Source organism: Sycon ciliatum, chromosome 2, assembly GCF_964019385.1.
Source record: "Sycon ciliatum chromosome 2, ocSycCili1.1, whole genome shotgun sequence".
Classification (NCBI taxonomy): domain Eukaryota; kingdom Metazoa; phylum Porifera; class Calcarea; order Leucosolenida; family Sycettidae; genus Sycon; species Sycon ciliatum.
Window position 1 is genome coordinate 22541362 of NC_088644.1, and position 13504 is coordinate 22554865.

A 13504-nucleotide genomic window follows, 5' to 3' on the forward strand; every position below is an offset into this window, starting at 1 on the left:
TGCAGAATATTACATGAATGTGTACGCATCCACTGTACTTGATGTCATCTGCGACTTTGGGTTTTCGGGTACTATTCTGTACCCGTCTACCCGAGGTACTCACGGGTAGCACGGGTACCCGACTACCCGTAAAAGATATGCAAAATAATCAAAAATTGCCCAAAAAAGAGAAAATGGCCGAAATTGGTGAAAACCAGGAAAATAAGGGAAATGAGAGAAAATTATGACTGGGCAAGTATGGATATTGCAATCATACCTTGCGCTGGAAGTTACTCGTATACAGCCAGGAAAATCAACAAAGTTCATCCGGTAAAAAAATTAGCTTTGAAAGTAAAACGTCTGGCTGTCAGTCACACTTTGGCCCTTCCCCTCCCCCAAAGCTAAAAGACCGTGATTTGAGTGTCACTAGTAATGAGGCCGGGCTACATTACTGTAGTAGTCACATATTTGGTTTGCTAGTGGGGGGGGGGGGGGGGGGGGAGGGAGGAGGTTGATGGCCAGTTGGAACCTGTGCTATGGCTGGAGTTGATGCCAGCTTCGTTACACCTGGTCATGGCTGGAGCAGCGAGAAGCACGGCTATAATGTTTGGCCGATTCTGCCGGTATACGCCAACTTGTAGATCGTGCCAGGGCTGTCGGCACTGTTTGCCGGAGTTTGCAGGCTCTGGATGATGGTGACTGGACTGGCGAGAAACAACACAAAACATAATACTGTCACTACAACTGAATGAAATATTTAATGGCGATGGCGTCTTCCCCATACACTGTACCCATAACCCTACGAGTAAAATCAACACACGGATTTACCTGGTGTGGCACAGTCGTGCGGAGCGGCAACAGTAACCATGCTGTGGTAGTGTTGTAGAGTGTTCGCATCTGGACTACGAGAGCAACTGGAAATCGTTGTGAAGTCGAGATGCCTCTACCTGGAGAAAAGAGACAGTGACAGCACAACATGCTTTATTATTATTATTATTATTACGAAGTAGTGGTTGCGACTTCGGCGATAATTTGTAAGAAAGGGTTTGCTCCGGTATGGGGAGCAAACCCTTTCTTACAAATTATTATTATTATCATCAAATTTTTAATAGGGCAATCCCCACAGGCCTAAGGCCTTTTTACAGCTTTCATTCATCAACAAAGTGAATATTACCGGTATACCAGCACAGTGTATACGTTTTGTATCACAAGCACTGCATAACAGCGTCATATCCTAGCCAGATGATGACATTTTCAGGTCTCTCCATCTACATGTACATCACATGTACTAGTAGTCCCACTTTGGGTATGGCATACTACCAAGAGTAGATAAATTTATCTACTCTTGATACTACTAGTAACCAGGGAGTAGAAATTATTACTACTTGCAATACTATTTTTACTACTCCCTGGAAACATGAACACTATTCGTCACAGCATGTGACAAGCTTGAAAGCATTGATCATTGGCTTCATTGCACATGCAGACCAGTACAGTGAGTGAGTCGTCAAGACTTGTCATTCAAGAGCCTTTTCATCAGTGATGTCATTGTGCTGAAACTGTGCATGTGTACAAAATCATTGCGATAATGTACGCCGGTCATACGAAATATGGGCACATCCTTTGAAACTGTAATAATGAGGGTGGTGTACCATGTACGCCCGTTGCAGAAGCACACAAATCTGCAAATGCACTGGATGCACACCCACAGACTGTCTCCTATAGCAACGATAGCGGTCAAGATCTGAATCAGGGAGTCGTAAAATACCGTATTTTACGGCTCCCTGATCTGAATGAAACAGATCAAGACCATGCAATCTACTGAATCTCGTGAGCTGTATGCTGGACAGCAACCACCATCAAAACTGCTACTACAGTAATACTCCATGCACACCTGCACTTGCATCACGGACTTCGTACAAACCACCACACTCAAAGACACAGAGGAATTGGCTTGTATGAACGTCCGGTTTAGGCAAGACAGTTGCGACCCTTTGGGCCACAGAACTAAGATTGAACGAGGACAGATGTACGAAAGGATCAGAAAGAGTACAGACACACAATGGTTACAAAGTAAAACAGACAAACCTGCAAATGTGAAATTTGCTTCGCTCTAAAGAGCACCTAGTACAGAAACAAAAGTGGAAAAAGAGTTCACTAGTGGAGAGCACAAGTGCTAGAGAGAAAAAGGGATGTGGAGAGGAGGCCAGAAGAGAACAAAGACATAATTACACAATGATTCTTGTCTGAGGGATGTAAATAGTACAAAACAGAAATACAGAATTGATTGCAATCCAGAAGTTGGTGGTGGAAGCCTGGTAGCACGAAACAAGCACAATATCTTGATGGGATGGGAAAAAAGAAGCACACACATACTTGCACACAACAGCGCATTCACCCACTCCTTGCCACGACCAGCAATGCTATGAGAGCAGCGAAAAGACAACAAAGACCTGAGCTACGCTAGGCGAAGGAATGCAAAAGAAAACGTTACCGTGTCATGAGAGCACATGAACATGCACACTACTATGGGTGTATCAGAAAACTCTACGCTCAGTGAGAAAAATCTATGATGGCACAACTACTGTTTGTGTGTGTGTGAACACTAAAACATTGCAAAGAGGAGCAGAGAGGTGAGGATCATCCACCTCTCACACCAAAGCGAAAAGAACGAAAAAGAAAAGAAGCCGCGAAGGAAGGAGACAATGGCACACCTACTCTGCATGATGAAGTATCGACTTCAGCACACAACATGCACAGCAAATTGGGAATAGGAAAGGAAGAAAATCGGGGCAAGCACCAACATAGAACATGGTGATATTACAGGAGCAGGACACATCGCAATATACATACATGGCACATGAACACAACAAGAGAAACTTTGATTGCATGAAAAGCAAAGATTTTTTTATATAAACGTACATGCATATGTGCAATTTATACGTACAGGATCGTACCTTCTTTCAAGTCATAGGTTGTACATGTCGGGTCAACATGCATTTCATATGACATTCATTCGATCATCGACGACATATCATTGGACGCAAGGACATAATGCATGACGTTTATACATGGAGTGTGGAGACTCAGCTGCTGCAGAAGGCATACATAATTTATGGCAGCACAGGAAGAGCAAATGCAATGAAAACCAACGCCTTATGCTCTAAGTGTACACCTACAGTGGAGCCTCCCTTAGTGGACACCTCCACACAGACTTAACGCTATTGTGTGCAGTTCCAAACTATTCCCGATCAAATTGCAATTAAAGTTGCAAACAGGACACATCCATACACGGACACGTTTGTCCAGTTCCTTTGGGTGTTCTTAGTTGGAAGGTTCTACTGTAATCAACTTCTCTGCTGCTGCTGCTGGCTCACACTGAGCAGCAATGTTTGAGGGTATCACCAGCAGGGTTACAACACTCAAGGATCCCAACCTCAAGACAGAAAAAGTAAGTCAAGCAACTGATAAAAAAGACCCTACACTGCATTCATATTTAAGTGGGTACCTTTGTCTTTTTGGCGTCTCAAATGTAAAATGGTAGACACATTCGAAAACGGTACATCCCGCATTGTGTTGTCCGTGCAGGCATACATGGGAACGTGTATGGAGAAGCAAATATATAAGTAGGTTTTGAGCCTAAATTCAGCCAAACGAATTTTCAAAGCCAGCGGGACCTATTTTATCTGAATATACTGTAGATGAGAAGTGTGTGAGAGGTTCAGCAATATATTCGGTCTCGTGTCTCGGATGCCAAGCACGGATCAGTTATTGCAAGTTGGCAAAGGGAAGCACATAACAAAGCACAAGATAAAACACCAATACAGAGACATCAAAACAAAGAGACCTTCATTAGGCCCTCTTCAGACTAGGTACAAAACAGCCTATAAGTCACATTTACATAGAAGTTTCCAGGACAACAACAAGAATCTGGCGGGAAGCCTAAAAAGCTGCCCAATCCTTTCAGGCAGGGTGCCAACCCTTGTACAAGGCAACTTTCCTGCATTTATCGTACTTTCACCAGGCAGTTGTACGAACTTTGTACCCGGGTACGACTGTCCGCTGCTTTCACACATCCCAGGCCCCTTGCGCAATTTCGTAGGGTCAAAGGTCGCCTGTGTATTGCATGTAAAATGTGTAGTCTGAATGCAGGCATGGAAAAATGTTGCCTTTTAGGTTTTATGTGATTTTGTACTGGATTTTCTATGTACGTAGTCTGATGAGGGCCTAACCAGTCTTCCACAGACACCAGTGCACTGGGCAAGACATCATTTTGACAGATGTGACAAGCAAAAATCAGCCACATGATACAACAGCCCAGAGACTGGGTGACATACGAAACATGGGCTGTGCACTGAACACGGCTCTGCTTCATTTCATGCAACGGCCGGTTTTCACTTGCCACGACTGTAGTATCTGACATTCGTCACACGCTAGAAGCCATGCTTACTATCTCCAAGAGTACATAACCCCCCAAGAGTGTGCAACTCGACAGGATTTCAAGTTGACATCATTTTTATGATGCAATGCGCACTGCACACGGATTATCAGACGAATTCGGAATCTGTGGTGGACAAAAGCCCATCTGATCCTGTACAAATCATTGCAAAGATAAACGTGATGCGTCGACACCAGTACACATGTTGTAAATCACTGGTGCAAGGAGCATTGCATCATAAATAATGACGTCAACTTGAAATTCTGTCGGGACAGCAGGGTAGTTGCACACTCTTGCTATCTCACATGGTCCTTTGTAAGTGCCTACAATAAAGAGTCTGAAACGTGTACACAATTCATCTCTCTTATCCAGACCTCGGTCTACCGGGCACCCCGTGCACACGTGGAAATAATGACATAATGCGTCAGATCTCTGGCCCTGCCCCCTTGACTCATAGTTACGGACATTTCGAAGTCATGGGCAGTGCCCGGTCCCGGACCACCTGGATAAGCGAGACACCAGTGTACTGTGCGTGTGTGCAACGCCACTGAAAAGCACAACTTACCTGGACGGCTGCTGGGTCTGCCCGGGAAAGTAGCCCAGTTGTCGGTAGTATTCAGCCCACTGCGCTTGCATGTCGTTGCTTCCTGGGTTACCACCGGCATTGCCTGCGGCCACTGCCACTGCAGCTTGCTGTGTGGATGCAGCTGCTGCAGCGGGTCCCATGTTGGGCTGGTTGTAGTACTGCTGGTAGTAAGCTGCCCAGGCTTGAGCGTCAACGCCGCCAGCACCTCCGGATGGTTGGTTGAAGCCTTGATTTTGCATCTGGTATCCCCATTGACCCTGCTGCTGTTGTTGCTGCTGCCCATACATGCCCTGGCCACTCATCTGACCCATCATCGGCTGGCCAAATTCGTTGCGGCCGACATGATGGTTGTTGACATTCGATGCCATTTCACACTTGTTGCGAATCAACTGCTGGGCACGTGAGATTTCTTCTGGCGTGCCACCGATGGTGAAGATCTTCTCCTCGGGCCCACACATTGCGTTGCGGTTGAGCTGAATATGGGCACCGCTCTCCTGCTGCAGAGACCGAATAGTTTCGCCATGTCGTCCAATGATCAGACCACAGCGACTGGCTGGCACTGGCATATCCACCACTTGGTTGGGCCCCAGGAATGCACCGCCAGCTCCACCACCCATGCGCATTCCACCAACAGAATTGCCCATCGCTCCAGTTCCTGGGAAAGGTCCAGGTTGGCTGATGTTTTTCGTGCTGTTGCGGCCTCTCTCCACGATCTCTTCGACCATCACCTTGGCCTTTGGCAAACCCTCCGGTGTTCCTGCCAAGATTGCGTTGCGGATTTGCCGCCCCGGCTGCTCTGGCTGGAACTGAATTCTCACACCGGTCTCGTTCTGGATCTTGCGGATTTGCTCTCCGCTGCGACCAATGACCATACCAACGAGCTCGCGTGGGACAGGAACTTCTAATGTTTCCTGGCCGGCGGGAGTAGTATCAGACTGGTGAATTAACTCATTTACCAAATCACGCCCTTCAGTGATCGCTTGTGCAGTGCCCTGAATGCGAAGAGGTTTTTCATACGCATTCGTATATGGTCCGTCTTGGATCATTTGCATCCTGCAACCTGCCTGCTGCTGAAGGCGCTTGATGGTCTCACCACCCTTTCCAATGACAAGACCAACTTTAGATTGGTGAATCATCATTTCCATGGTTTCGGATCCAACTTCTGGAGCACCTGCAGGAAGAATGTTGCTACCAGCTCCACTAAATCCACTGTTGACATGAATAATACCTGCGTTGGAGGCACTAGGCTCCGATGGCAGTCCTTGATCAACAAGCGACTGAATCATCATTCTGCCACTAGCAATAGCTTCCTTAGTACCAGTTAGAGTAATGGCACGTTCCATAGTATGGTGAGTTGTATCTGGAGGCGCACATTGAATTCGAGCGCCACTCTCAGACTGCAAACGGTTGATAGTCTCACCACCTCGGCCGATAATAATACCAACCATTCGGTTCGGCACTTTCAACACCTCCTCCTGGACAGACTGAGCCGAGGCACCTGCAATGGTCTGGCCACTTAGAAATTCTGCAGCTTTCTGAACTGCTTGGCCTTGTGCCTGTGCAACATCGAAAGGCGCGCCACCAGGCATCCCTTCCATCATAGACCTCTTCGGAGTCCCTGTGCTATCCGCGGTGCCAGGGATTTCCTCAAAAGGCCGCTTTATATTATCTGCAGCGTCGAATCCATTTCCAGTCTGTTGCATAGGGGTCTCGATATTCGTCCTCTGCATCGCGTCCTGGAAAGAACTCTGATCAGCAACTCCCGGTGGCGCTTGGTCCATGTTGTTATACGCTTCGGTTGGTTGAGCTTTGCCCAGCTCGTCCATGGCAAGCAGCAAATTTAGCAATATTCAGGCATGCAGGTACAGGTACGGATATGCATAGAAACTAAACGCGCCAACTACTCCCCAAAACATGAAAGAAAGGGAAAAATTTCTGTTCACTCATAAGATTTATCAGGTGCATGAAGTGCGAAGACTCTTTTTCGCGGTCAAACAGTATGAGTGGTGAACTCAGCGTACAAGTGTGGCGCCTACACTACCTTTTTTTCAACTGCCAAAGACAGTCAGTCTGTAGATCTACCAGGCCAGTCGTACCAGTTCCACTCTCTGGTACCACATGGTACGCACTTGCTGCGCTGACTCGTTGCGTGTGACTAACCCGCATAGCAGTACGAGCAGCGTGACATTTTTTATCGTCGCGCTAGTAGCGTGCATGATGCAGTCCGTGTACGCGTGCCTACTACACTCTACAGTGCTGTACTCTGTCCCTGCTGTCCTCGTTTGTGATTTTGTCAACAAAAAAAAGGCAAGAGGTATCTCCATATTGCTCCTGACCCGTGGCGAAGCGGACACAAATTTTGACGTAATCTTGCATATAATCTAGAAATCACTTTTTCGGACTAGATACTACAATTATACTGTAGTCGTATTTTTGTATTATTATCTCATGGCACATCATGATGACGGCCAGTAAAACTGAGACAAGGGTGAAAAGGCAAAGAAGGAGACAAACCAGCAGGATATACATGAAACCTATAATTGAGCAGAGATTTTAGCAACAAAATTATCCATCGACGTGCTGGTCTTGGCCTGCGTTGGTAATGTTGCCCAAAACACATAGCCAGCAAAGATCGGGGATCTAGTGAATAGGGTGGAGGCAGCGCTTGGGAGACTGACGTTGTGACTTGTTGTTTCGATTTGTTCAGCAGGGCAGGTCAGGACAAGGTTTCATGCAGACAACTGTTGAGCCTACCATTGGATGTCCCTTTCTTGTCAACATCTTGTTGTCTCTGTGTCAGTGGAGCTCAGCAGTTCGGCAGATGCTAGTAGTACTGTCACTACAGTAGTACATGACGATGGTGTGCATGTATTTCCATCAATTTCTGACTTTGGTCTGGAGAGAAAATAGCTGTGGAGAAAGCTCAAAAATCAACCAATCGAAAAGCCAAGGAAAACTTCGTACCTGCTTTGATTCTCACTACAGTAAATACCAACAACAAACATCATCAGTGGAGTAGTACAAATTTAAAAAATACATTTGAACCCTTGGCTTGAGTTGTTTGTGCATGCATGTCGTTTCCACCCAGCCAGGGCATATCTAGGCTAGTACAGACTCAGTAGATCTACTACATAATCATTGTAGGGCCAGATCTCGGAGCAGTGCCAGAAGCTCTCGATCGAGCCTGCTATGCAAAATGCACCCAAAGCGACAGGGCCAAACTCCCCCCACACAAAGTTGTCGGCCCTGCATGGGCGCGCACATGTCAGCGCGGGGTCTTCGGCGTAGATTTTAGGTAGGGAGAGTGAGTTTATCGCCATTTTTATTGGCGCACCGTTGCTTTTATGGACTCGATCGAGTCCATGGATCTATCCAGGGCCTACGTCAAATAATAATTATTAGGCCAAAACAAATAATGACCTTGTTTCCGGTCGCCCGACCGGGCCACTTTTTCCCAAATTCTGAAACTTTTTTTGGTCCCAAATGTATACAAACGGTGGCAATGCCATGTGTGCAAGTGCACTCAACGAGTCATAACTCAGTCAAATCTCAACCAAATTCCACAATCGAAACACCTACAAGGTAGCAGAGATTCTCAGCTGTCGGCTCGAAAACCTCCGGGGTCATTACGAGCTAGAATAACGGAGCTGGAAGGACTCGAACTGTTTGCTTGATTTCTCAGGATGTACGAAAACAGAAATGCACCACATGCTGTACAAGAACAGTGAGTCAGTCCACTTTGATATTGATCCTTGCCATGATATATGTACAATGTACATGTGTAGGTGCTCTTGTCCATCAATACCACAACGATTGAGGAACCAAAAAAAAGTATCCAAAAAAAGTTTCATTCCGGCCGACCGAGTCTCCTTTTTGAGGGGTTGCCGACCGGAAACAAGCCTATTTTTTTGTTTTGGCCTTATACTAAGTTATAGTACCAAGAGTACATAACTACACATGTGTAGTTATGTACTCTTGATAGTACGCGTATACGAGTAGACCCAGGTGCTCGAAGTCCGTACATGCTATCCTAAGTTCGTACGCCCATAATTAATTAAATTTTCATGTTCTGTTATTGTATTCGACTCAAATATTTTATGGAGGGGACAGGTACTAGGGGCATGTTCGATTGGTTGGATCGGGATCCCGATCCACCGGATCCACTGGATTCGCACCCTTTCGATTGGTCGGATCCGGATCCGGATCCTTCGGATTTGGATCCGGTCAACCCTCCTCGGGGAGCAGGGTTGACCGGATCCAACGGATCCAAATGTGACCTTTGTGCGTATATGGCTGGTAAAAATCATTTTTGTACACATTGTGGTACGCACACGTGGATGGAGCTTGTTGACTTTTTGTACGACGCACGGGATGAGTACGACGTTCACCCTTTTGGGTGCCTTGTGAGCGCCATTTTCAACATGGCCACAGTCAAGGTCCAAAATAAAGTGTTCAGTTGAATCTGAAGGATCCGAGGGATCTGAGATCTGGATCCCGATCCCGATCCTTACCAATCGAACTTGCCCTAGGTATGTTCTCCTCGCGTAGCAATTTTCAGGGATCTACGATAAGCAGAAGTCCCATACCACGCGAGTGGGTTTTCGAGTGTCCATACGAAATACAAATAAATTGGGTTACATTTCATGCAAAAATCAACTTTGCCGAGACCGATTTCGAACGGACACAGCGTCAAACAGACCTTCACTCAATCATCAAGAGCCAGCTTAGAGCTGACAATGGCCAGAGGAGAAGAATTTACAGAGAACCACCAATCCTTGCAGAAAGGTTGACACTCCTGGCATCTCCACCACTGTTTTCCCGCGGTTTTCACAGCGCAGCTGCTTCTTTTCTGAGCCGACTAAAAACAGCTTGCATTTCGGCAACAAACTACGCTTTTGCAAAAAAATACTGGTGGAGGCACATGCCAAACATATCCCTTCGGTGCTTTCGTCGTAACCGAGGGATTGCAAGTTAGCAATTAGCAGAAATATGTGTGTATTTCGAGTCACCTCTGATCAGTACGGACTTAGAGTACCCTCTGCGACACAAAAATTTGATGTGAAAAATCAGCGAACTCCAGAGAAACAGATCGGATCGAAAGATGGCCTGGTTCAATCGAGCCTGGCCTCAGAACAAACTTGGACAAGATACCTTCCATCCACGAGCAGGATTCTGGCAAGTGATCATTGCTACTGTTTCAGCTCGGCAAACACACACTGTAAAAGTGTACGGACTTCGAGCACCTGGGTCTACCCGGTCCGATCCGCGGTATTTGACGACTCCCTGTCCCTGATCGAGTCCATATAAGGCCATCATTTTTTATGGCTATGTTTCGCGTCGTCCGCACGCATACGTTTTGATCTTTTTCGGAAAGAAATAAAAAAATCGAACATGCACAGTAAGTGTACGATCGTGCGAGTCATCAGTGTGGAGTGGTTGCATGCGGCGAAGCTGGGATTCAGAAATGGCCTCTAGGCCAGTGTTGGTAAATCGTTTCTTCGGCATCTGGGAGCAATCTTCTATGAGCTTACACCAGACCGCATTGATCGCCTCAAGCTGAGAGGATGCGTCGTTCCGGAGCTCTTTGCACCGCTGCTGAAGTCTGAGCACAATAATCCAGCGAAGCATAGTCACCAACGGTTGCCTCCTCTGTCCAAAGTGAATATTTACTCATGCTGATAACCCAGATGTTGTGCTTCGATGTACGATTTTTCTTTCGAATGTACATGTACACCATGCACGAGCTATTGTGCTATGTACAGTGCATACACCTCTGATGAGCCTTTTTTATTATTTTGCAACTTTTTTATTTTTTTCCACCTCTCGCATAATGATTCTGGAAGTTGAACTGACGCGAAACATAAATGATGGCCTAAAACATAAAAAAAATTATGCGCTCTTGACTGTCGACGATGTCGCGACGTCGCGTGTCGATGTCTAACAAAAGGTACTACAAAAATTATTATTTTAAAAGTGTAAGCACTTGTCACGTGTCGCGTTTTGCTGCTAGTGCTAGCCTGGCATGCTGGGGTGCACGTGCATGCAATGAGTACTCGATCGAAATTATTAATTTTACTACAAATGTGTAGTGGAACTAAACTTTCTACATGACTTTGTACTAGTAGTATGTGAGGCGATCTCGAAAGTTGTCCAGTGCGGCGTATAACCTGAACAACCTCTCAGACTGCAGCAGTTGGCAAATGTGTCGAGGCATGTAGTCTACAAACAGAGGAATAGTGGATAAGAGTTGAGACGCTGAAGTTCGTCGCTGGCCATGTCAGTGAATTATGCAGCTAGCCTGTCCCCGTACGACAATAAAGGGAAATGCGGACAGGCAGAGGTGAGTGGCTACTTTAAAAAAAAAATTACCAGGGAGTCGTCAAATACCAGGTACTAGGTATTTGACGACTCCCTGATAATTACTGTATTAATAATCTACTTGTATATAAATCATGTACAAAAGTCATGACATGTACTTGTCAGATATTTTAAAGGAGATGTTAAGCCTAAAATCAATTGTTCGCCAGTTGTAGTCTTCGGGGTGCTGAGTCGAAGGATCTTGGTCCGAGGAAGCTGAGACACTCCCTTCCTCCTTTATTCCCAATTGAACTCACGCACTTCCACCGAAACTGGGTGACTGCGCCCTACTAGATGGAGATTTGTATGCAAAATGTCACTAAAAGCGCCATTTCGTTCTTATGAAAGCGCGGATGACCGCAATTGGTCCCTATGTTGTAGTCTTTTGGACGCTGAGTCGACTGGTTTTGGTCCAAAAAAGGCTGCGATGCAGCGTTCGGCCCCTATTCCCAATCGAACATGGTTGAACAAGCGGCCACGTGCTTGTGCGTACACCAGTCACCTGGTCACCACGCCAGCAGGCGACAACTTTCACACCAGGGTTCAACTCAAAGGTTCAACTCGAGTGACAGAAACTCGCCCAAACATGCTGTAAGTAATGCCGTAAAGTCGCGGATAATAGCCGGGTTTGCATACAAGCACATCGCGGATAGAAGCCTGAAAATCAAACTGGTCAAATGCATATAAGCCTGTCGCGCGTAGAAGCCTGCAAGCGCGGCTCGGGTAGGTCAAGAGTGCATGCGCTATGTACGGTGCATAGTAAAACTGCCGCCATACCGGTAGTCAGTGGTAGATCTACGCGTGTCACGCGTAGAAGCCTGGCTTCTATGTCATAGTATGTGCATACAAGCCTGGTAAAATATCAGTGGTGCATATAAGCATGGTTTGCATACAAGCCCGGCTTTTATCCGCGACTTTACGGTAGTTGTAGCCTTGGCGCTTTTATTGACATTTTGCATACAAATGCCCATCAAGTAGGGCGCAGTCACCCAGTTTCGGTGGAAGTGCGCGAGTTCGATTGGGACTAAAGAAGGAAGGGAGCGTCTCAGCTTCCTCGGACCAAGACCATTCGACCCCGTACCCCGAAGACTACAACTGGTACATGTACCACTTAAATTTCTGAGGCCTTCTCTCCAGAAGTAATACAGGCAAAGAAGAAACCGTGATGGGCATTATTCTCTAATAAGAGCCTGGGTTTATGTTTTTCCTTGACCCTGTTGCCCGTGCTACTATTGAAGACCGGGCTTTAATTTTTTTAAATGCTGATGTTCTGAATATATTGAATTTTCGATACAATCATGTACTTGGTCTGCCAAGTTAAAATTGGCGCTTCGCACTTGCTTTTTTGGTGTTCTGCCTGTGTCATACGGCATGGAACCACCGATTCACCATCCGAACATAACCATTGGCCATTGCATCCGACAACATGGCAGCACACATCATCACAGAAGTTGCGATCGGTTCGTTTGAGTCTTTTTGACGGAGCTGCCACCGACGAACACTTCCGTCAGCGCAAGAAAACGCTGCAACCTCCGCTCGAGTCCGTAAAATAGGTCGGGATGTTCGCATTTCAGAGCTATGGGGAATACAGTTTCTGTCTACTTCCAGCTGTCTGGTGGCAAGGGTTGTGTACCGCGGGGAGGTATAGACAAGCTGAAAAAGCGCTTCGCGAGCTTGAATTTCAGTACTGGCACAGTACAGCGTCTAGTGAAGAGTTATCACCAGCAAATCGCTGACGAAGAAACTGCAGCTCATGTCGACATCTCCAGAAAGTGAGACCAATCCGACAGACACTCTTTGAAGCTCACAGAGGACCGGGCAAAGGAGTTAATCAAAATAAACCGTGACTAAGTCCTGAGGGAAACTCTCGTGCAAAGGACTTTCACTAAACTAGCCGAAAAGCCTGGCGCAAGGTGTTAGGACTTAGGTGCAGTACGCACAGGTGTTACTACTGTAGCGGACATGGAAATCCAGTCGATTGACCGGGGCCGGCGCCCTCAGCGCGTACAGACCGCTGCGTGCAGTGCACATGTAACTGTTGATCCAATGCGACCAGCGCGCTGCAGCGCATACAAAATTCATGTGTCTACCGCTTATTCACGGCTGCATGGCCAGCGCCCTGGGGCCGCTAGACTTGCGGCCAG

The 13504-nt window shown here is 46.6% G+C and overlaps 2 protein-coding genes across 3 annotated transcripts in view; one reads left to right on the plus strand and one right to left on the minus strand.

Moving 5' to 3' along the window:
- Positions 1-1928: 1928 nt before the first annotated feature.
- On the minus strand, positions 1929-7051 carry LOC135809248 (far upstream element-binding protein 1-like). Its single transcript, XM_065322547.1, has 2 exons — positions 4983-7051; positions 1929-3072 (listed from the first exon to the last, which is right to left on the minus strand). The coding sequence occupies exons 1-2, from the start codon at positions 6827-6829 to the stop codon at positions 3066-3068; spliced, it is 1854 nt and encodes a 617-aa protein (XP_065178619.1). The 5' UTR covers positions 6830-7051; the 3' UTR covers positions 1929-3065.
- Positions 7052-11087: 4036 nt separating this feature from the next.
- The window catches only part of LOC135809250 (NAD-dependent protein deacetylase Sirt6-like), an 11444-nt gene continuing 9027 nt past the window's right edge, over positions 11088-13504 (plus strand). For both annotated transcript variants that reach the window (XR_010552180.1, XM_065322550.1), the window contains exon 1: positions 11088-11343. Coding sequence is in view for 1 of the 2 variants with exons in the window: in XM_065322550.1 (XP_065178622.1) it covers positions 11278-11343 (66 nt within the window). In the remaining variant the exon portion in view is untranslated. The remainder of the gene's footprint in view (positions 11344-13504) is intronic.

Coding starts and splice junctions, on each gene's coding strand:
- LOC135809248 (XM_065322547.1), bottom strand. CDS start 6,829: ATGGACGAGCTGGGCAAAGCTCAACCAACCGAAGCGTATAACAACATG.